This window comes from Artibeus jamaicensis, unplaced genomic scaffold (genome assembly GCF_021234435.1).
Source record: "Artibeus jamaicensis isolate MK-2021 breed Jamaican fruit bat unplaced genomic scaffold, CSHL_Jam_final contig_332, whole genome shotgun sequence".
Lineage (NCBI taxonomy): Eukaryota > Metazoa > Chordata > Mammalia > Chiroptera > Phyllostomidae > Artibeus > Artibeus jamaicensis.
Genome location: NW_026521788.1, coordinates 25221708 through 25244862, shown reverse-complemented (window position 1 = coordinate 25244862; position 23155 = coordinate 25221708). Strand labels below are relative to the sequence as shown.

The 23155-nt window shown below is 51.2% G+C and overlaps 1 protein-coding gene across 19 annotated transcripts in view; it reads left to right on the top strand.

The window, feature by feature from the left end:
- The window catches only part of CAMK2G (calcium/calmodulin dependent protein kinase II gamma), a 54767-nt gene that overhangs the window by 14099 nt on the left and 17513 nt on the right, over positions 1-23155 (top strand). For 10 of the 19 annotated variants that reach the window (XM_037130497.2, XM_037130493.2, XM_037130499.2 and 7 more), the window contains exons 4-13: positions 5835-5889; positions 6754-6819; positions 10076-10148; positions 10300-10402; positions 10834-10917; positions 11363-11457; positions 11989-12111; positions 15515-15598; positions 15845-15887; positions 20466-20509. In XM_037130497.2, the coding sequence (XP_036986392.1) occupies positions 5835-5889; positions 6754-6819; positions 10076-10148; positions 10300-10402; positions 10834-10917; positions 11363-11457; positions 11989-12111; positions 15515-15598; positions 15845-15887; positions 20466-20509 (770 nt within the window). Of the gene's footprint in view, positions 1-5834; positions 5890-6753; positions 6820-10075; positions 10149-10299; positions 10403-10833; positions 10918-11362; positions 11458-11988; positions 12112-15514; positions 15599-15844; positions 15888-18418; positions 18482-20465; positions 20510-23155 lie in introns of all 19 variants that reach the window. The other 9 variants (XM_053663895.1, XM_053663889.1, XM_053663892.1 and 6 more) reach the window with 2 other exon arrangements.

Below are 23155 nucleotides of genomic sequence, written 5' to 3'. Positions count from 1 at the left end.
TTACATTTTGAAAAAAATTCTTATTTCCCAGTCTTTCAAATCAGAAGGCGTGGTTCTGCTGAGCCCACATCCGTGGATGGCATCAGCTGTGGCTGGGCAGTGGAGACCCGTCAGCCCACTGGCCACTGTCCCCGCCACCCTGTGTGTCACGTGGGCACCACCCATGCGGTGCCTGTAGGCTTTGTGAGCTGGTGACCTCTGACCTAGAAGTTCTAGAACAGGAAGAAAATATGTGGGTAATTAAAGCCATTGCAAGCACGGAAGCATTTTGGTATTCTAGTTCTCCATGTCAGGGTCTGAGGTCACCAGCTCTCCGTATGCTCCTTGGGACGAATTCGTAGAACAGTGATGAATTATCCCCGTGGAGGAGGAGAACGAGGGGCAGGGGCGGGGCGGGGAGGCAGAACCGGGTCTGCCTCGTCTGCAGGACCGGCGTGGTTGACCGCAGAGTGGTCTGGGCAGGATAAAAAGTCCTAACCTTTTAAACATTGTATTTCTAGAAATCAAATATATACTTTTTGACCTTTTAGACTTAATTGGTTCGGTAGCCCTTTCTTTGCACCACCTGCCCCCAACTCAGCATTAAGGCAGGAGAAGAGATGATGCACCCTAGTCCTCTTCTCTGTTAGGGAGACAGCAGGGCCCAGCCAGGCAAGGCCAGGCGAGTCACACTCACTTGGCAGCGTCTGATTGCCTAGAACCGTGCTTCCATTTCATGGCTGCTCCCAGATCCTGGGGGATGTTTGTCTGAGGTCCTATTCTGGGATCAAGGACAGGGAGAGGAAAGGGTGAGCCAGGACCGTGTCCTGGGAGAGCTGGCGGGCCAGGCTGTCTGGCTTCCGCTGTGAACCAGGGCTCCGGGAGCTGTGGCAGAGCTGTGGGTCCAGGAGGCCGGGGTTGCCATGGATGCTGACCTGGCTTGTGGTGGGAGAGGAGGCAGTCTGTCCCCCTAATTCACCATTCCTCTCGTCTCTCCACTGCTTCGTCATTTAGCGCTGTGGCCCTTTTGGCTCCAGCCTCTTTAACTCCATTGCACAAGGATACCTGTGGATCAGCCACGGGTGCTGCAGGGTTGAGGAAGCTGAGAGCAAAGAGCTGATGGTCAGACTCTGGTTGCTGTGAGACTCAGAAGGGAATTTGATGCAAGGAACCAGGTGTCCCCAGCTTTATTCCCTAGTAGATACTCTGTCCCAGGAGTACAAAGCCTGTTGGGAGGGTGACCCCTAATGTCCACTCTCTGTGGACATTAGGATGGACTCTGGGTGGACTCTGGGTGACAGTGAGGCGTCAGCAGGTTCATCGATTTTTAACAGCTGCGCCACTCTGGTGGGGAGTGGGGGAGGCTGTGCGTATGCAGGGACAGAGGGTATGTGGGAGTTCTGTGTACTGTCTGCTCAGTTTTGCTGTGAACCCAAATGCTCTAAAAAATAAAGTCTATTAATTTTTTTAAAAAAGAAAAGGCCTCTGAGGTGCACTGCAGAACGTAAAACAACCCTAGGAGATCGGCCAGAGGAGTGCAGTTCAGAGGAGGAGACAGCAGGAGTGCTGATTGTCTAAAGTTTGAATGGACTGTGTTCCCCCTGTGATCTGCTTGCTCCCTGCTCTAAATTCCTCTGATGAATAGACTGTCTTCCTTCCTCATGCTGAGCTGCCCCAGCAGCTTCACTCATAGTCTAGCCTTGTGGTTTAGAGCAGCACTTCTCAAACTTTTATGTGCTCACGGATCACCTAGGGATCACGTTAAAATGCAGATCTGATTCGGTAGGTCTGGGGTGGAGCTTCCTCACATCTCTAGGTGATGCTCACGATGCTGGTCTGTGGACCATACACGTGGAGAAGCAAAGGTGTGTGGCTTTGGTGTCAAGTCCAAGTCTGAATCGGGGTTTGCTGGTTAGTAGCTGTGACTTTCGGCACATTGTTTTGCTGCCTGTGCCTCCGCTGTGTCATTTGTTTCTCTTTGTGGAGTTGTCATGAGAGGGTTCAGTGAGAAAAGGAGGCCTAGAAAATAAATGGAGATGAAAACAGATTCCAGAGGCCAGAAATAACCTCTCCGAGACCCCCAGCCCCAACTCAGTCCACAAGGTACTCAAACTAGGCTGCCTTTGGGCCCAGGATCCATTCAGCTACCAGTAACTGTAGCCAAATAGTTGAAAAGGAAGAGAAGGAAATGTTGGATCCTCACGGTTTCTTCATGACAACATAGCATATTGTTGGGTGGTTTTAAAGAATTGGAAATAGCCACCATATTTGGGTTGTGGCTTTGTCAGTCCTTGAAGGTATGAAATATCAAGTAAAAGTATTTGGGTGTTTTTTGTCCTGTTCTTCTTTCTACAGTTTGTAAAGAACAATGATCGGGCTTATCGCTGGAATGCATTGTACTGAACACTTTAGGCCCCTTTCCCCAGATCTTCCTGTCTGTAGACTTGGTCTGACCTTCCTCGACCTCCGTGCCCTCTCATTACTGTGGAATGGGCTAGGTGTCAGATTCTTCTACTGCGCGCATCCATAGCATCCTTACTCCTGCCTCACAGTAGTGCTCAATTACGTGTTTGTGTGAGTGCTGGTTTAAAGCCTGTCTTCCCCATTCACCTGGAAGCTCCGCGGTGGCAGGGCCAGGTTTCTCGTCTTCACAGCCGGATCTGTGGCATGTACAGCCATGCCTGCTTCATAGAAGGTGCCAGATGGACGTTGATGATTGAATCAGAATGGCCAGGGCTAGTGGGGACAGGTTGGAGCTCCTTTGCCTACGAGGATGGAGAAAGTGGCTCCACAGTGGGCAGTTCTACAGTATCAAGGATCTTTTTTTTTTTTTTTAAAGAACCAGTTAACTTCCTAAGTTTCTGCAGGCCTTTTTTTTTTTTTTAAGATTTTATTTATTTATCTTTAGAGGGGAAGGGAAGGAGAGAGGGAGAGGAACATTAATGTATGGTTGCCTTTCGTGCGTCCCCTGCTGGGAACTGGCCTGCAGGGAACCGACCTGCAACCCCGGTATGTGCCCTGACTGGGAATCAAACCACGATTGTCTGGTTCGCAGACCCGTGCTCAATCCACTGAGCTACACCAGCCAGGGCTCAGTATCAAGGATCTTGATGTCAGTTTGTTTTGGCATCAAGTCTCGGTTCTGCCACTGGGTATGACCTTGGGTGACTTTCTTTGGAGCCTCAGTTTCCTCTCCTGTTAGATGAGGGTAATAGTTAGTACCTGTCCCACAAAGTTAATAGGCGAGTTTAATAAAATAACACGTAAAACACTTGGCACAAGGCCTAGCACATAGAAACGGCTTAAGTAAGGGTTAGTTTCTATAATTTGGATCATTATTAAGAATCTGCTAGGTAGGCTCTTAGAATGGTGAAGTTGGGTTTTTCCTCTTGTTCTCACTCCCTGTTAAATTTCTTTACAAATGGAAAAACAAAAACGATAGCAGTCTTGTTCAGATACGGGCCTTGCTTGCCTGTCCCACCCTGGCTTTGGTGCCTATGGCAAAGCCGTTCTCTGGGCTGGGTGGCCTGGGCGGCCTGGGCTGGCGAGTCTTCCTCCTGATTCCCCACCTGGCTTCCTCCCACCTGGGCTCTGTGTGTGGCCTTCCCGGACAAGGGCGCGTGCCAGTGACGCCCTGTCTGGGCACAGGCGCCCACACTTTCCCGTTCTCAGCCCTGCTGTGCTGTGCTGGGGTGGGGGTCCGGGGGAGGCAGGGGAGGCAGCGGGACTCTCCAGGAGTGGTTGTTAGCATCGCACCTGCTGCTGTGAGCTCACCACCCTGTTGCTCTTAGTCACCTCCCCAACGAAGCTGGTTTTTCGTTTCTGGGACAGCTGATTTCCAGGGGATTATTTGTATTACACACTTTAATGCTTTTTAATAGCAAATTTTTAATTAAATGGAAAGTCCTTTTGGAAGCGAGGGAGCAGCAGCCACAGCAGGACACCGCACGTGGCACTGACGTGGACCAAAGAAGCCCAGTGAGGAGACTGGTGGCAGGGCTTTGGGGGGACCTGCATCAGTGCATCGGAGCTGGTTAGGGTGGGAAGGGGGCAGGGGCCTGGCTGTAGCTCCTTCCGTCACCTGCAGGTGTAGAGAAGCAGGAGCTTGTGTGCCCGCGGACAGAGGAGAATGGTTTGAGGAGGAGTGATTTTAGAAGTACCACCTGCCTTTGATCCCATTGGTAAATCGTAGAACTACTCGGTTCGGAGTGGAATTTGGGGTTGAGTAACCAGATCAGATCAACTAAGGTAGGCAATAGGAGGTGTAAATAGTTGTTAGGCCCTGGTTCAAACCCTGGCAGGCCTGAGTCCTCATTTGTCGGGTGCGGAGAACCACGGAGCTCTGGTGATGGCTTAGTGCCTGTATTTTATGTTCTGGCTGATCTTGTTTTGGTGGGAAGAGTTTGGGGAAGTGCCTCAGCCCTGATAAAACGCTCTGACACCGGAATGGAAGCTGTCGTTTGCTGGTAGTTGGCAGCCTGGGCCAGGCTAAAGGAGAGAAGGGGTGATTTCTTTGTATTCAAGAACCTCACTAGTCGGTTTGGTGTTGGGCCATTCCTGAAGTGCTCTGTGAGGTGCTCCTGCGACTACCGGGGGTTGGGGCAAAGGTCAAACAGAGGGAGCCCTTTGGAACTGAGGTTTTCCATCAAGAGAGTTCAGGTGAGGGAAGGGACAGGAACAGCCAGACTGTCAGCCAAAGCATCGCATTGTGTTTGCATTAGAGTGATGCTCAGAACTTGGCATTTAATCCAGAGGTGGCTTTGTGGGCAGAAGCTTGAGGAGAAGACCTCAGAAGACATTGGGTTGGTTTTTTGCCCAAGTGCTGTGGAGGCGAAGAGTGGGAAGGGATTCTGCTCGCCAGCCTTCTCCTGCAGTTTGTGAGTTGCTGTAGTTTGCTCCACGTGGTGGCCTCCCAGGCACATCTGTGACACTTATAGGTATATTCGTGCATGGTCCCTTTCCCTGGCTCCATTACTCTATTGCCTGGGTGTGTGGGCCACTCCACATGTCTTATAGCAAGCAGCAGTGTAGACCAGTCTTTGGAGACAGACAGAGCTGGCTTCACATCCCAACCCACCATATGTTTGGCCTTTGGCAAGACACTCTATGTCCGTGAACCTCCTGTGTCCTCATCTGTAGAGTGGGAGTGCCCTCATCTCGTGGTGGTCATCAGAAATAATAAACTCCTCGAAGGCAGGTACCATGTCCTTCCCTAATCTCTGAACCCCCTAGCACAGGGTCTGGCACGTAGTACACACTCCATAAATGCCTGTAGAATCAGTAATGAATCCAAAGAGGCTTACACAAGGCCTCGTACATAATAGGCACTTAATGTAACAGTTTTTAAACTTTGCCTGAACTTGCATGTTGCCTCCTGTGCTCACCATCCGTCATCCTCGCTCCACATGCCTTCCTGCTGGGCTCTGCCTCTCCCACTTCTTTCCTCCCTTTAATTCTTCTGTTCCTATTTACTCCTTTGAAAGAGCTCTCAGGCTCTCTCCCCTGTTGTCATTCTCTGTCCCCTGTGGTGAGCGTCACTACTGCTTCTCTGCATTACACTGTGACACATCATATCTTCTGTCTTGGCCAGGAAGCTTCTCTCTCCTGCCTACATCTGAGGCAGTCGGATGTGGGGACCAGAGCGCTCACCCTGGGGTCTGGCTGTCTCTGCTCCGGGGCTGCTCACCCTCGGATTGCGGAGTGCCCGCCCTTCTCCCTGCCACTCCTGCAGGAGACAGCCCACCCCGGGAAGGCTGGCCGGACGGGGCGAGGGTGGGGCTGCCGAGGAGGAGAGGAAGAGGGCTTCCAAGTTTCCTCTCTGTTGATTAACGTCTGTCCCATCTCCTCTCTTGCAGTGCGCCTCCACGACAGTATTTCTGAAGAAGGGTTCCACTACCTCGTGTTCGATCTGTAAGTGCCATTTCCGAGGGTGCAGAGAGGCCTTTCCCCTCAGCTAGTTCAAAATAAAGTCTCAGGAAAAGGCCTAAACTGGGTCTTCAGCCTCTGCTGAGGGTCCCTGTCCTTTGCCCCAAGTACAAAGGGGAAGAATTTGATTTTGAACTTCCTCTGGTGAGGGGCGTGTTGCTGAGGGGTCTCATTGCTCAGTCAATGTCTCCCTGGGGCCCCACACCCCAAATGGCACTGCTGCCACATTCCGGTCAGCAGCACACCTTGTGCAGATGCTTTCTTCTTGATTCTTGGTGTGTTGTGCTTAGCAGGGAAATGGGATGCAGCTGTTTACATGGCCTTGCAAACTCAGAACTCGGACGTAGGTTTTAGTAGTTGTAAACTGGGCTCCAATGGGTCTCTTGTTCACTTTGGATGTGGTTTAATATCTTAAAAGTGGCTCTTCACCTCCTGGAAATGCCTCTTTGGTATTTTCAAGGTTGGATCACCCTCCGTAGTCTCATTATTCTTCAGCTTCAGGTAGTAGGTCTGTTCTTTTTGGGCAGCTGTATCTTAGGCTTTATGTTGGTGTCAAATCTATGACTTCCTGAGTAGGTCAATTATTTTCTCTTAGACTCCTGTATATTCATCTTGCCTGAGTATTACGCATATGTAGATTATAAAAACAAATGTGCAAGAGGAAAGGAGGGCCCACATTACCACAAAGAAAAGCCCCATGTCATTGAAGGATTGATTGTGTTCTGGGCTGTCAGATGAAATGCGCATAGTTAGGATTTTAAAAGCTGTTCTGCAGTCTGACCTGTTACCTATTGGATGCGGGGGTCGGCCGGCTGGCCTGCCTCCTCTGACCCCCTTTGTTGGTTGCAGTGTGACTGGCGGAGAGCTGTTTGAAGACATTGTGGCCAGAGAATACTACAGTGAAGCTGATGCCAGGTGAGATAAGGGCCCTGTTGTTCGAGTGTGAGTCTTGGTCATCTTAGGGACCAGGCACTGTGTCTGTTTGAGTAGTCTTTGGGGAGGGGCTGTGTCCAGACAAAGATTTTGTAGGGCTGGATTTGGGTTGCATTCTGTGGGTGATACAAAAAGTTTAAAATTCAACACTTGCAGATCAGTTTTTCTTTTTATTTATTTATTTTTTTTAGAGAGAAGGGAAGAGAGGAAGAGAAACATTGATGTGCCAGAGAAACATCAGTTGGTTGCCTCTCGTACACCACCCACTGGGGACCTGACCTGCAACCCAGGCACAGGCCCTGACCAGGAATTGAACCTGCGACTTTTCAGTTTGCACTCTGGCGCTCAGTCCACTGAGCCGCAGCAGCCAGGGTAGTTTTGTTGTTGTCGTCGTTTTTTCTGTAAAGCTCTTACAAGTCTCATTTACCCTGTCACCTCAGAAGTACCTTTCCTCCTGGCTGGTGTAGTTCAGTGGATCGAGTGCAGGCCTGCAAAACAAAGCGTTGCTGGTTCAATTCCCAATCAGGGCACATGCCTGGGTTTCAAGCCAGGTCCCCAGTTGGTGGTGTGGGAGTGGTAACCACACATTCATGTTTTTCTCTCTCTGTTTCTCCTTCCCTTCCCCTCTCTAGAAACAAATAAATAACACTTAAAAAAATAAAAATAAAAAAGAAGTACCTTCTTTTTGCCCTACAGTGTATACCCGCAGGTGTGTGCAAGGGCACTCCTTGTCCCCCTCCTTCCCTTTGACAAATTGTACTGTGTGTAAAGCATCCTGGGGACGATCCAGAGATGGAGAAACACGGGTTACGTCCCAAAGGCTTAGTCATCCATCCAGGAACCTTTTGGGGAGATTTCAGCCTTTGTCGCATTGTCTTTGGACCACCATGACCAGGGCTGATGTGGGGCCCCTCTGGCCGGAGGAGCGTTGCTCGGCCACACCCCTTGGCCCCAGGCCTCCATGGAAGCCCTGGCAGCTCCTTCCTGTGACACAGCAGAATTCCTCCCACACCACAGCCCCGGGCGCTCCTGTGGCCTGCCATTCCTGCCTCGGCTCCTCCCCAGCCCGAGTTTTCTCCGAGGGTGATGTCCTTACAACCTGGTTTTGATCATCCTGCCTGCAGCTTCTCTGGCGCACGTGGCGGCTCCGCTGCCTCCGGAGTGTGAGGGAGCACGGCTTCCTCACCAGTTTCTCAACTGAGAGGCCGTGTTTGCTGATCAATTTCAGATGCTTCAGCCTCAGGAAAAATTTTCAAGTGGGAAGATGGATTCCAGTGCCAGCAGGGGAGGACCAGGCTGTGGGGTGGGAGGAGGTGGTGATAGCTCAGGGAGTCCGGCGGGGAGGAGGAAGAGCTGGGGGGGCTGGGGGGGGGGCGGTGTGTGTGACTGTACCAGTGGGCTTGGCCTGGCTCTGCTGGGACACTTCGCACTTTTGCCATTTTTGGCCAGAAGGCTCTCGCTGCTAGCCTGGCTCTGTTCTAATTATACATTTCTGCGGAGACTCGCCTCTTCAGCTCAGTCTTAAAGTCTCTGGCCTACTCTTGGGCTGTATCCTGTAATATCTGTAGGGAGGTTGGAGCCTCATAAGCCCCTTTGGCTCTTGTGGAAGCCCAAGTATCAGATTTTCAGGAAGGAGTGATAAGCCTGGGTCCCCAGCCCAGCACCCCCAGACACTACAAGCCAGCTCCGCGTACCCGGTGGAACCTTCGGCTGAGGCTCCATTCTCTAGGCCGGGATTCTCCATCCTCGGCAGCACTGACATTTGGGACCAGACAATTTTTTTGTTGTGAGACTCCCCGCCCCTCTCTCCCCATGTGTTGTAGAGGTTTAGACGCACCCCTGGCCTCTACCCACTAGATGCCAGTACACCCCTCTCAGCTGCGACAACCAGGAATGTCTCCAGGCATTGCCAGATGTCCCTTGGGAGGCAGAATTGTCCCCCAGTCTTCACCACTGCTCTGTACTGCCAACACCATCTGCCAGGAGTCCGACTGGGAGTGGGCAGGATGGCATGGACGATGGGCGGCCTCGTTCAGGCATCAGCTCAGGCACTTAACATACACACGCTTACTAAACTCTGGATGGTTTTAGCCTAATTACCTACAGAAAGTCTGTCTGTTGTGTTAAGCTATAAATAGTACGAATATTTTAAAACTTAGATAATCTTCCATATTTTTATTTTAACATCGTTCATTATTAATGACCTATAAACCACAATAAATTATGAGAAATCTTTAAAAAAAAAACATCATGGATGTGACTCTGTTGTAATTTGTCTTTTTCTATGCAAAATCATGATCAGAAATGCTCCTTAGGGTTCCCGGCCAGTGTGACTCGGTTGGTTGGAGTGTCATCCCATGAACCGAAGGGTTGTGGGTTTGATTCCCGGTCAGAGCACATGCCTAGATTGTGGGTTTGGTCCCTGGCTAGGGCACCTATGAAAGGCAGCCAATCAGTTTCTCTCACATCAATGTTTCTCTCCTTCTCTCTCCCTCTCTTCCCCTCTCTCTCTATAAAAATCAATAATCATGTCCTCAGGTGAGGATAAAAAAAATGCAAGAAAAAAAGGAATACTCCTTAGGTACCCTGTTTGGACCCCTCTTAAAAGTATTACATTGTTTCTGTAAGGTGTCTGTGTGCTCATCTTCTCTCTCCTACCAGGTGTCAGTGTGGGCACTGGGTCTTACTCATCTTTATCGTCTGTGTGGTGCTAAGCACAGTAAAGCCTGGTGTCTGTGTGAAGGCACTCAATAAATGTTCCAATAAGCATGAGTGCAGCCACCCCAAACAACTCAGGTTTAGTTGGATTCTCCTGCCTAAGTTGCTACCACAAGTCTCTTCTGAAACAGTTACAATAGGGAAAAAGAGAAGAAAGGAAGGGGTTGGGTGGTTCCCCCTCTCAGGGGTCTGGGGTCTGTCTAATGTCTTGGAAATAGAGTGGGTTGTGTTGGGCCTTTACAGTCTAAGGAGGCATGGTGGACTCTGGTGGACCCTGTTCTAGTTGCTCCTTTGCTGTTATCTAGTGGGAGACTCTGGAAAAACCACCTAATGTGCCTGGGACTCAGTTTCTTCTTCTGTAAAATAGGGTGAACCGGGTGATATCCAAAGTCTGAGATTGTAACGTACTGTTCAGTGATTTTCTGTGAAAGTGAGTTACGTGCTCTAGTCCACACCATGTGGTTGTGAAGGAGGTGGTTTAACTGTGCACTGACATTTCTTTTTTCTTCTGCTTTTGCAGCCACTGTATACATCAGATTCTGGAGAGCGTTAACCACATCCACCAGCATGACATCGTCCACCGAGACCTGAAGGTACTACTCAGGCTCCCCCTTTGCCTCCTGCTTGTGGGGTGTTATTGCCACCTAGTGCCAGGTGTTGGTACTGCGAGGGCCCACCCAAACTAGGCTTCCTCTGGGCCCAGGGGTGGGGGGCCTCACAAGGTTCTGTCTTTTCCTCATACAGCCTGAGAACCTGCTGCTGGCGAGTAAATGCAAGGGCGCTGCAGTTAAGCTGGCTGATTTTGGCCTAGCCATCGAAGTACAGGGAGAGCAGCAGGCTTGGTTTGGTAAGAGTGGCCCTGTCTTCCTGGAATGCAGCCCCCGCCCTTCCTCCTCTTCCTGATCTGCCTTCCTCTTTCGGAACTAGAAGCCAGATACTTAATGGTCCTGACCTCCTCAGAGACTGGAGGAGAGGGAGCGTGCAGAGCTCCCCTCTGGCCCTTCCTGACTCAATACAGCGAGCCTAGCTGTTGTCAGAACTGCGGTCTTGCCGCCTCTGGGGAGGACTGGGAGTTCCTGGTAGGCACACGGACTTGCCCTGTGATTTAGATTCCGGGCAGGACAAGCATCTGAGCCTGTCGTCTTTTGCTGCTCATGTGCTGAGTGCTTATGTAGGAACAGCATCTGAAGTGAGGAGGGACTTGGGGGAAATTGCTGCTGTGGATTTAACAAGAGAGAAAGTGGGTTCAGTGTGCCTCCGCCCTCTCTTCTGCTACAGGTTTTGCTGGCACCCCAGGTTACTTGTCCCCTGAGGTCTTGAGGAAAGATCCTTATGGAAAACCTGTGGATATCTGGGCCTGCGGTAAGCCCATTCCACACTCTCAGCTGTTCGGTGTTCAGGGCCCTTGACTCCAAGTGATGGCGAGAAAAAGGCATTGCTGTTCTCTGCGGGCCCCACCAGTGTCTGGTGTGTGTGAGACCACGGTGTTTGCTCTAGTGTCCCGGGGTGGCTGCTCCCTTACACCCCTCCCCAAGTACCTGATGTGTTCTCTGCCATCCTTTTTGAAGAAGGGTTTGCCCACACCTTAGAGGATGTGTTGTGCTTGAAGAAGTCCCTGATGTGGCCTGGTGTCGTGGGGATTGAAGCACAGCAGGAAGGGCTAGTGGCACAGCGTTATTGGCTGATATCCACTTCTGTCTCTGGGATGGCCCTTGACCTTCTGGGTAGCTCTGAGCCCTGTGGAGCTTTTCTCAGTTTCTCAGCAGAGTAGGTGACTCACCCCAGTGACCTGGGTTCTGTCTCATAGGAGTCATCCTGTATATTCTCCTGGTGGGATATCCTCCCTTCTGGGATGAGGATCAACACAAGCTGTATCAGCAGATCAAGGCTGGAGCCTATGATGTAAGAACTGCTTTGTGCCCACTCCGTGGGCTCTGTCCAAGGGAATAGGTGGGATGCAAGGAGGGTCGGGGGCTTTGGGGGCCCAGGGACAGGCATGCAATTCTTACTACCCACTACCCCAGGGCGCAACTTTTTTGCACAGCTGCTCTTAGTATCTGTAAAATCAAGGAGCTCACTGAAACTCTTGGGCACGGAGGTGTGCTGTGCTGCAAACACAGGGAACGGAGTCTGGAAGCTCCCTCCACAGGGCCTTGGGCACCTCGCTGAATCACTCCAGCCAGCTGCTAGAGCCCCTTCCTGCCCTCGTCTTACATTCTGGAGTTCTAACCATGATTGCTCTGTCTCCCTTTCCTGGTCTTTAAGTTGACACAGGTGCTGGGATACCCCAGGGCTCCTCTAACTCTCTGCCTCTCAACTTCAGGTAGCACAGAGTATCCCGCTGCTAGGAGTTGGGGTGAACACAGAGCCTCCCTTTCAGGGTGTGAGGCTCATAAATTTCAAATTTCTCCTTCTCCTGTTTCTGATCCTTAGTTCCCATCACCGGAGTGGGATACAGTGACCCCTGAAGCCAAGAACTTGATCAACCAGATGCTGACCATAAACCCTGCAAAACGTATCACAGCCGACCAGGCTCTCAAGCATCCATGGGTCTGCGTAAGTGTCTTCACCGAGATGGAGGGATGTGAGCCCTCAGTATGCCCTTGGTACCCTCCTTACCCTTATGAGCAGGGAATAATTATTCTGTGCCCTGAGCAAGGATTCATCAGAAAGGGTGGGGCTGGGGGGCGGGGCCCAGGGTCAGTAAACATCACCAGGAAGGACTGGGGAGGCAGGTGGGGCTAACTGGCTTCTACCTGTCTCTCTCCCACTCAGTTGTCAGGTGAGATTTAGTTCTGATCTTGAGGAGGGTGGACATTGACCTTTGCAGACTCTAGGTAATTGAAATAGAAGGCAGCTGGCAGAAGCCAAAGTGAATGGCCAAACTTAAGGTGCATGTTCAGACTTCAGCTCTCACATAGCTCTAGTGGGAATGAAACCAAGATTCAACAGAAGCAAAAGGGGCCTCTGAGCAATTGAAAAGAGCGCCCTGAACTTCAGTCATAAACTCACCTTGGGAGAGCCCTCTGGGCTACCAATGTGGATCAACCAACATACTCTGTTTTTATGTACAATGCTATCAAGCTGAAATATCTGTTTTCAAGCAGAGCAGAAGATCTGCTACAGTTAGGCTTTCTGACAACCAAGACGCATTTATTTATCATTCCTGCGTTCACTGAATGCCCCTCTGGTGCCAGTCACCATGTGGGTGCTGGAGATACAAAGATGAATGAGGCCTGGTCCCTTCCCCCAAAGATCTCAAAGATTATCTAGGGAGACAGGCACTCAGACAGACAGACGACAATGTGATAAGTACGTAAAAGAATCTAATGAGTGCGTAGGTGCACCTGCAGTCCCCAGTGGGCAGTGGGATTACTGAAGGCTGAAGAGAGGAGGTGACCTCTGTCCTGGTTCTTGACAGGCGACTAGGAGTACCTCAGGATGAGAGCCTGCAGACAGGGGTTCACTTGGGCTAGGGTCAGAGGCCACGGGAACTTGTAGCAAGTTCAAGGCATGTTCGTTTGGTTATAGATGAAGCTATGGCTACAGAAATGCAAGAGAGTGAAGCCCATGTAAGTTTCTACATAGTTTAGATTTTATTCTGAAAACATAGGGGACCATTTGTAATTAAGAAAGAGCACTTTGGAAGCTGTGTAGAAAATGAGATTGAAAGGCCAAGTGGCCGTGGGGCAGAGAGCTCAGGGAGTAGTCAGAATTGTCTGATCCAGGGGTGTCAGACTCATTTCCACGGGGGGCCACGTCAGCCTTGCGGTTGCCTTCAAAGGGCTGAATGCAATGTTAGGACTGTTCGTTATAAATGTAACTACTCCTGAACAGTTAAGTGAGAGCCCAGCACTGCAAGGTGCTGGGCAAATAAAACAAGGTGGACGGCCTGGGGGCCTTGTGTTTGCCACCTGTGCTCTAAGCAAAGCCAGATGAGGTCTCAGCCCAGGTAACCATATAGTGGGCAGCGTGGCAAGAAGAGGACAAATTTGAGATATTTGGGAGACAGAACCAAAAGAATTTAGAACCAGTTGGATTTGGGGGGTAGAGAGGGTTCTGTGGGGACTGCCACACTTTGAGTTGGTAACTGATGGAGGGTAGTACCCTTCACCGACCCAAAAAAAAAACCCAGAGGAGGACCCAGTTTGTGAGAAAGTATGATGATTTTAGTTTCATGCATGTTGAATTATGGTGTCTGAGACCTTCCACTGGAGACGTTCACTGGGCAGTTAGAAATAGGGTTCTAGAGGTTAGAAAAGTTAACTGGAAGTGCAGGTCGTAGTTGTTTCTGCATAGGCAGTGTTGCAGCTGTAGACGTAGACGGGGTTACTTCTGTGCTGATGGGATTTTTGCTGTGGGCATGTTGTATAAGAGAAGAGATGGCCACTAAACCTCAGCATTTCATGGCAGAGTTAGAGGATCCTGCAAGGGCGGGCTGAGAATGAGAGCTTCCATTGTAGACGGAGGAGCAGGGGCAAGAGGTCTTAAGAAATGGGGGGGGGCGGAGGGGAGTCATCTCAGTAAGGGAGCATCGGTAATCAGATGCTTCAGAGAATCCATGATAAAGACAGAAAAGAGTTCATGGGCTCTGACCAGTGAGAGGCCACGGTTTAGTTATTTCTACCAAGAGGCCTGGAGTGAGAGAGACTGCTGTAGCCTGTCTTCAGTGAGGTGAAGAGCTAACGGGGGTGAAGGGAGAAAGAAATGGTACTACTTAGAGAGGACAGATGGGTTAGGGGAGTTTTTAAACTTCTGTTTAAGGAGAGGCTTGACTATAATGTGTAGGATACAGAGAAGAATACATCAGGAGTAAGGGGTTAAGAATATTAGCTCATTGAACAAGCAAAGGTTTTAACAGCTGAATGAGACTGGGACACCCAAGCCCAGGCTGAGGGCTCAGCATAGGATGTGAGGGATGCTCCTGCTGAGACACAGGTGGGTGAAAGTCAGCTTGAGGGTGGGCTTGTTGAAGTTGAGGCTCTGTCTTGATGAGCTTTCTTTTCACTTTGTGGAGACGTTTACACTCTGGAGGAGGAGGTGAAATGAGAGAGAAGGTTGGGAGAGGTGCTTTGGGAACCAGGTAAGGGGGCAGGCCCAGAATGTGGCGAACAGTGCAGCGTGGCCCCGTGGGCTTGTGGGCGCCAGACTGCACGCGGCAGGATTTGTTTTTCCAGCTGGCTGGTCAAGACAGAAACAGCAAAGGGAGGTGGTGAGCAACTTAAAACGGGCACTCAGGAACTGGGGAGATATCATGTTCTGGGGTCACTTTGCAGGCCCCACTCTCCACTATCCTATATATCTCAGTAGCCCCTGAGGACATGGCTGCACTATCCTGTGTTGTAACTGGTTCTCTTTTAGCTGACACTGAGTCATCAAGGAGATGTATATCATGTCCAGTGGCCTCTGTTTAAAGAGGAAGGAAGTTAGCAGTCATACAGTGAAGAAAAATTCCCTTCCTAAATGATAAAAAGAAGTGATGCTTCAGGGTAAAGTTCCTTAGCTTCTTGGATCACGGCTGCTTTTAGGTCCTTGTGGGGTATGTTAGGAGTTCCCTGGAAGGAATGAAGGTTTGCAGCGAGCAGGAGCCCTGGCTGTTCTCATGCTCAGTCTGGAACTCCGTAGGTGCCCAGTGACAGTTGCCAAAGGAGCGCCTGCACGAGGCTCACAACACGCAGGACACTCTCAGTCCCTTGGCTCTTTTTCCCAGAGGGGATGAGAGTGTTCTCTTGGGCCCCCTCCTCAAATATGGTGGCATTTTCATATTCAGATTCTTGTCCTTGCATAACCTTGAGTTTCAGGTAGTAGTTTTATTTTAAAAGCATTTTCGTATCTGTGACCTCGTTTTGTCTTCTGAGCAACTCAAGCGGCTGAGTGCCTGGCTCGTCGTTGCTGGGACTATGGCGGGGGGGACGAGAGTCTGGCTGGGGGCTCACAGGTGTGTCTGTCTGGCTTCCAGCAACGGTCCACGGTGGCTTCCATGATGCATCGTCAGGAGACTGTGGAGTGCTTGCGCAAGTTCAATGCCCGGAGAAAACTGAAGGTGAGTCTTGCCTTATGGCTGCTAGTGCCCTGAAGTCTGACCTTCTGACAGTGACCCCCATCATAGAAGGAAGCTATCCCCCTGGCTGGGGCTGAGCAATGAAAGGTGCATATGGGGGAGGGGGGATCTTAAGAGACTTGATGACTTGATGTCCTCAGGCTCCAGCCAGCAGCTGCCCTGTGCCTGAGACCAGGCGAGGCTTTTCGAGAGTCAGGTTGGATTCACAGGACCCTCCTCTTTCCCCAGGGTGCCATCCTCACGACCATGCTTGTTTCCAGGAACTTCTCAGGTATGTTTTCCCAGCCGTACACTTTAATGCTTCTGAGGTGAGTGGGTCAGAACAGGGTGTTGCCGTACGCTGCCATCCCGGTGCTGGGTGTCTCAGCAACACCTGGACCCAAGATGATAAGGTTCCCACTGCTGCTGGGTCCTATAACCTGACATTCTGAGGGGGTTTACTTGGGTTCAAGTGTATGAGCTCTGCTCCCTAGAATCTCCCAAGGAGTAGCCTGTTTGGCCTCCCATTGACCTTATCTCTGGGAAGTCTTATTTAATTTCCTGAAGAACTCTCAGCACTTTAAGAGGTTAGCTCATCTCTGGGGTGTTGGAGGATGTGCTGGGGAAAGGAGAAATGAGATGCACTGAACCTTCTAGTCCCCACCAGCAATTTGCAGACTGGGATGATCTCTACTTCATCGTGTCCAAGGAGAGATGACTAATAGAAATTATTCCAGAGGTTTAAACCTTTTACAACGACTGCGCTTAAAATATTCTCTGTGATAGTAGCTGTAAAAGTGGAAAAAATAGAGACTAGCTGGATGGAGGGAAAGGCATTTGCTTAAATTTGCATGAGGAATTAGGAAAGCTGGGACCAATAATTTGCAAATCACACTTGACATTTCTTTTTAAGATGCAAGACATTCCACCTCCTCCCCACCCGGCCCCCACCCCCACACCCATCATTGTTTGCCCTCAGTTGGGAAGCACAGTGGCTTTTCTGTGAGAAAAAGATTAATGTCAGGACTAACTGAAGACAGTTCTCTTCTCTGCTTTCCTTTTTCCCTGGCCTTCCCTCCCCCTGACCCCCAGCCCCACTGTGTTGGTTCAAGACCCCCTGCTGTCATTCTGATAACACGCCTGCTCCCTTGCTTTCCTTCTGCACTGCCTTGGAGAGGGGCTTGTGTGGAAGGCTCCGGGAGACGTGGCTCCCTGGAGCTGAGTCTCCCGGTGGGCTTGTCTGTGTTGGTTCCGGTAACCTAAAGCCCTGGCTCTGAGGAAGCCACAGGTGAGAGGACATGGGCCTCCTGAGCCCTAGCCCCAGTGAGAGCTGCAGGGCCCTGCAGGGCCCTGGAGGGGTCAGGACTGGAGACCGAGCCGGGGGGGAGTGTCCCACCTCAGGCCATCCCCTTGGCCCTGGTTTGGGGCTCGTGCTTGTGTTGTGGGTACCCATGAGGGCAAGTCCGCAGCCCTGGGTTCATTGCTCATAAATGGGAGCAGGAGGGCCCAGTCCACTGCCTCCAACAGGGGTGGAGCTGAAGTCCTGCAGCTTGCTTCTTGTCTTCTAATTGCTTGCAGCGTCTACTTTCTTGGTTTAAGAGCCCTTTTTAGGACACTCAAGGGTACTCTGTGCTGACCCTAGAATGGTGATCTGTTCTTGCTCTGAGTGGAAGAAATGTGAGGACAGTCTACTGGGAAATTGATAGCCTGTGCCCCACCCCGTGGCCTCAGGCCTCTGCATCAGCCTAGCCCCATCCATTTCAGGAAATCAGTCTCTGTTAGAACAAAGCACCTTCACTAATCCCTAAAGAGCCTCCTGTCCTTGCTGCTCAGACCTCATCTGGCCTTTGCATCACTTTGCTCTGGGTCAGAGGAGGGGAAAAAAAATACTGCCAGCACTCCAGGGTGACCTTTTCTGCCCTGACTCTGGGACAGGTGAGGACAACCTATCTCCAGAAGCTTCTGCAGAAAGATGTGTGTATAGGTATAATCCAGAAGGAAGGTCACCCGCGCGTTTCTGTAGAAACGAGCTAGGATATTTGCTGAGTTGATCCCAAACAGGGGTGTAGCTTAGCTGGGAACTCTAGCAGTCTGGCTAATGGTGAAATCAGGGCTTCTAGAGTGTATTGCTTCAGCAGCCTTTGTTTTTTTTTCTGGGGCCTCGTTTCTTGGGCATCTTACCCATGGAACACTGAGAAAGACTGGCTCTCTTCCTGAAAGAGGAAGCAACCTGTCTCTGAGGAGCGAGCAGACCTGGAACATCAGTGAACTTGGCTGCACTAGGGCCGTGGACCCTTCTTGGGCCCACAGTGCCTGTCTCTCTGTTGTTTGGAATGTGGCCCGAGGAAAGGGCTGCCCTCCATTCTGGACTCTCTGAAAATGTCCTCACTTAGGCCCTTAGAGAGGAAGGTTGGAGAGTGGGGCTCAGTTTCCTCATGGTCTCACGCTAGGGCTGGACTATCTCGGAAAGGATACTGCCTTTCACCAATTGAGGCTTTTCCCTGGCGACCTTCATGTGAGGTGGTCACAGGGCAGGTACGGAGCCATTTCCACCAAGCCGAGCCGTGGCATTCATTCCCTCCGCCCCATCTGAGCCCAGTCCTCTCAGGTCCCCAGACTGCTGTAGGGCTGGCTGCACCTGTTCCTCAGCCTGCCCCCAGCGCCTTCGCTCCCCCAGCTCGGCTGGCTTGGCCACGCCGCCCGGACCCTGCTGTGCGTGGGCGGCCAGCGGGTTCCTGCGCCTCGCGCTGGGGCATGCTCGCTGCTGACTGGCCCCCGTGGCTTTGCGGCAGCTCTGTGCACTGAGAGATTGTATCCCCTCAGTTGGCAGGCAGAGCTCCGCCCCCGCCTCGCCTGCCGCGAGCGCCGCCGGCTTGGCCGGGCAAGGTACGTGGCATGAGTCCTCCCTGACCGCCTGCCTCGGCTCCCTGCCACCCCAACCAGGAGGGCCAGCATGCCAGGCCCACTCACCAGGGAGGCGAGTCCCATGCTTGCGGGCTGAGATGGGCATGCCGGACGGACCACCTAACTTGGCATCTGCGAGCGCATTGGTGTTACAGAGCCCCCTAACCAGCCATGCATGCTGGGCGCTTGCCAACTCTCAGGAGGCAATAGCCTGGGGACATGGAGCTGGGCAGCAGGAGGCTTTCCTCCAGATGGCCTGAGAGCTCGGCCTCCCTGCGAGGTTGCGGCTAAAGGTGGGCCCAGCCACATACCTGGGCGTGCTAGGACCCGGCTTCAACAGCGCTGTTGGAGACTCCACCAAGGGAGCCACGCCCCTCAAAACTGAAGCCTGGCATTTCAGGCCTTCGGTCTGACAGGCTATATATAGAATGCAGAAGCTGCGGAGACAGCGTCCCTAGGTTTGGATCCTGGCCCTGCCACACCCTGACCGAGCCACATCAGCTCTCCCAGCCTTGGTTTGCTCATCTCTCCAGTGGGGCTAATAAAATATCGTGGTGATGATTGTAGGCTCCCACCCTGCCTGTACAAGAGAGCTGGTGAAAAATCCTGATGCTACACTCCACCCCAGGCAAATAAAATAGGAATCCCCACGGCATGGGATAGGCATAGCATTTTTTCTTAAACTCCCCAAGTGATTCTGATGGGCAGTTGGAGTTGAGAACTCTGATGTATGGAAAGCACTTAACTCAGGTGGTGGTCAGGCGTAGTAGTAAATACATTAAAAACATAACTTTCCAGTCATCCTAGCATGACTGGAAGTAGGGCCAGAGGCCATTTGGGGGGATCAGAATTATTGTGATGGAAGGACCCCTGTTCACACTACAGGGAGGTGGGACCCAACTTGGGTCCGAATGCCCACCTGAGGGCAAGAGTGGCGGCAGCAGCAGTAACAGCAGTTAGCACTGAGCACTTGCTGTGGGCCAGGCACTCTGCTTAGTGCTTTTCATGCATAATCCCACTGGGTCCCCATCATTGTCCTATGACCCAGGCCCTGTTTTACCCCGTTTTGTAAATTAAAAAACAAAATAGGTTCAAAGAGGTTAAGTAACTCACTCAAGGCCACACAGTCAGCAAGTGGTGGAACTAAGATGCAAACCCAGTGAGGTCCAGTAGGTCAGACAGTGGGGCTGCCTCCATGTCCTCGTGCCTCCCAGACTCTCCCAGCTACTTTCTGCTACCAGCCTTCCCACACAGAGCTCATCGGCCTGAGCATCAGTCACCCTGTGCTGGCTAGAATCTGTTTAATACCTGTTATTCTGCCCAGTCCTTCTGCTCAGTGGGTTCAGAGAGTGGACTCTGAGGAAAGGGTGGCAGACAGGACCCAGCAAACCTGGCGAGGACCTGCCCAGTCAAGGCTTCATCCCCTGGCAAAACCCTCCTGTAGGTGGTCCTGGTCTCTGTGTGTGTGTCTGTCTGTCCTCACGTATGGTCTCTTTCGTGAACTGTGACACTCTTATTTCTTGAGAACACTCAGGAGATGTCTTGCATCCTCCCAGCTTGTCCATCCTGAGAATCTCCCATGGCATCTAGGGATGGAGCCCCCACCTTTCACCCTGGCACTCTGCTTCCAGGCCCGGGTGGAAGCTGTCTGGGGCAGAGTTCCCAATGGCCCAGGCAGCTCCTGTACTGAATGTGGTTTCTTCTCCTGAGCACAGCGTGTCCCTGTTTCTCCCGAGCCCTCTCCCGTGGCAGAGGAGATCCTGGGGTGCTGCCCTGAGGGTCTGATGCTGCTTGAGATGTCCTTCATGCTTTGGGGCTACCAGGCAGGGCATTGCTTTCAGGGGTCTCGGGAGACCCCTTGGCCCCCTTTTCAGACACAGCAATCTCCTGTGGATCCGGCTGCCAGACGTCAGGTTGAAGAAAGGGTACAATGCTAGAGACTTGATTTTCCGCTTTGTTTTCACAGCTGCCAAAAGCCTATTGAATAAGAAGTCGGACGGTGGCGTCAAGGTAGGTGTCTCCACCCTTTTAGCCTGAGACTGGCTCCTCTCCTACAGTCACTTATGGGAATTCTTGGCCCCTCATTCCCCCCTTTCCTGGGAACCTTCCTATTCTTGCTTTTCTGCTTTAAACCAGAAACCTTTGTGTTCAGAAGAGCAGGTTCCACTGGCCTGAGAGGGCAGAAGAGAGATGTGTTTCTCCTGACCCTAGATGATTGGAAAGACTCAGGGGGAGTGGTCCAGATTACAGTTTACAGGAGCTAAATCCCACGCTTGACTCAACAGGTGCCTCATTCCCAGGGCTGACTAAAAAAACCTCTGGGTTTTTACCAGCCTCTGGTTCCTTTTTTTTCTTTTTAAAGTACAAGCCATTTTTATCAAATGAAAGTAAAGTTTGTCCGGTTGACTCATTATCCTTTTGGTCTTTCGTTATCTACAAGCACTTCCAGAACCCAGCTCAGGTACCACTAGTGAAAGTGTCTTAAACTTTCTCGAGGCATAGGCTCCTCAGAAACAGGCGAGGGACATGGTACATCGCAACCCGCTCCCACTTGGTAAGGGAACTTCATGGAATCAGGGAAAGAGGAGGGAACAGGAGCCAGCAGGAAACCCTAGTGCGAGTGGTAGCCTGGCCAAGACAGCAGGGTGGCTGGGGGTCCTCACAGGGCCCAGGGTGTGCTGTAGATGCTTTGGGGACAGAAATCATTCTGGGGTGAGGGCCTTGGGTAAGGAGTTTGTACTGTCAAAGCCTACCAATTTATGCCATGGTGAAGAATTTCAAACTGTGAAATTGCCCAAACCTTTAAATTCCAGCAAAAGTTTAAATTACATTTTTTCCCAGGATCTTATGTCCCCAGCTGAGAAATGCACGCGTGGTCCATTCCCTTCTCCCCACCCCCCTCTCTCTCTTTCTTTGCATACCTGCCTCTGTACTTCTGCTCCAAGGAGGGGAGCTTGGGCTCGACACACACCTGTTGGCATGGAGCTGGGATTGACCAGCACCCCCCACCCCTCCAAGTTACAGGGCCGTGAGCTAGATGGGTGGAGCCAAGGTAGGAAGAGTGATAGGTTTAGTTGCAGAGAGGTTTTGTGTATTTCTATTGGGGAAGAACGTACAGTAATCAACCTTACAGAGTAATAGGTGCCCCTGCGGCCCAGTGATGCACGCGGTTCTAGGGGCACACGAGGTATGGGAGGTGATGCTTTAGGAAGAGGCGATGCTTTCATGTAGCTTTAGGAAGTTACGAAGTTAATTAAAGAGGAAAATGGACACACCTGGAACCAGCTGAGCACTGAATGTCAGATAGTGCTGGAACCTGCGTGAGATGATGCGGTTCGGGAAGCTTCTGGGAAAAAGCTTACTAGACAAAGCTTAAGGATGTAGGAAGATTGAAACCAAGTCAGCGGTTGCCTCTAGGGAACGGATTGGAGGTAAGGACAGGATCGGGAAACATACCTTTTGTTTCTTACATTGTGCGCATGTGTTTTCTTGAAAGCGAGAATGTATTTGATAATGTGAGAACAACAGAAAGTATTCTTATGGTTCTGTTATCCATACTGATGTTTTCTGCCCAACTGGAACTGGGCTGTGTGGTGGAGGGATGTCAAAAATACAGCTGCACTGGCCCGGCTGGGCAGAGGGGTGGGAGGTTCTGTGTTAGACCGAGGGCAACGGTAAAGGCCGCCGAGCAGGGAAGCCATGGTGAGAGTGGTGTTTTTGAAAGGGCAAGTGAAAGAACATAGAAACTGGACATGGTGGTATCATTTAGGACTTATTATAGTCTGGGTGCAGGGCAAAGAAAAGGTGATTATAAATAGAAAGCATTAATATTCAGAATACCCACCACAAGAGCATATGTGCCCACCAATCAGAACAGGTGTTGCCTGTGAATAATTAGTCTAGCTGTGCCCATGAATGCTAGGCTCTGATTAGATATTAGCTCTGATTAGGGGTGTGTCACAGGAAGGGGGATTTAAAGAGGATCTATCACAAAGACACTGATATAAAGAACAGGCTGACAGTGTTCAGAGGGGAGGGGGAGGGAATTTCAGGGGAAAAAGGGGAAGGGTTTGCAGGAACAAGTATAAAGGACACATGGACAAAAACTAAGGAGGGTGGAAATGGGAGGGAGGTGGGCAGGGATGGGAGTAAAAGACAGAAAACTATACCTGAACAATAATTAAAACTAAAAAATTAAAAAAGGAAATAAATAATAAGGATCCATCAATGATAATATCAGAGTTCTTGAATGTTAAAAGAACTGGTAGTGCTAGAACTGGGAGTAGTTGGGCAGGAATGCCCGGCTCAGAGGGGGAAAGAGTTTTGTTTGACCAAACCGCCCCATTGAGAGACAGGCGGAGATCTGGGTGAAGAGGTCTTAAAGGTGCTGGGAGATACCTGGCGTAGCCCAGGGAGGAGGTCAATACTGGAGGGGCAAATGGGGCTTGCATGAGTGAATCACACGAGTCCACTTACTCAGCCAATTCTGTGCCTCAGGAGATGGGAAGGCAGCGACATAGTCCACCCTTGAAGTGTTCACAGTGGGAGAGAGACGGGGAAGCTGCCAGTCCCGGTGTGTTCTGGTAAGGCCTGTGAGAGGGCAAGCACAGGGCAGGTGCTGGGGTGCAGAGAAGCAAGCATCGGAGTCAGAACAGG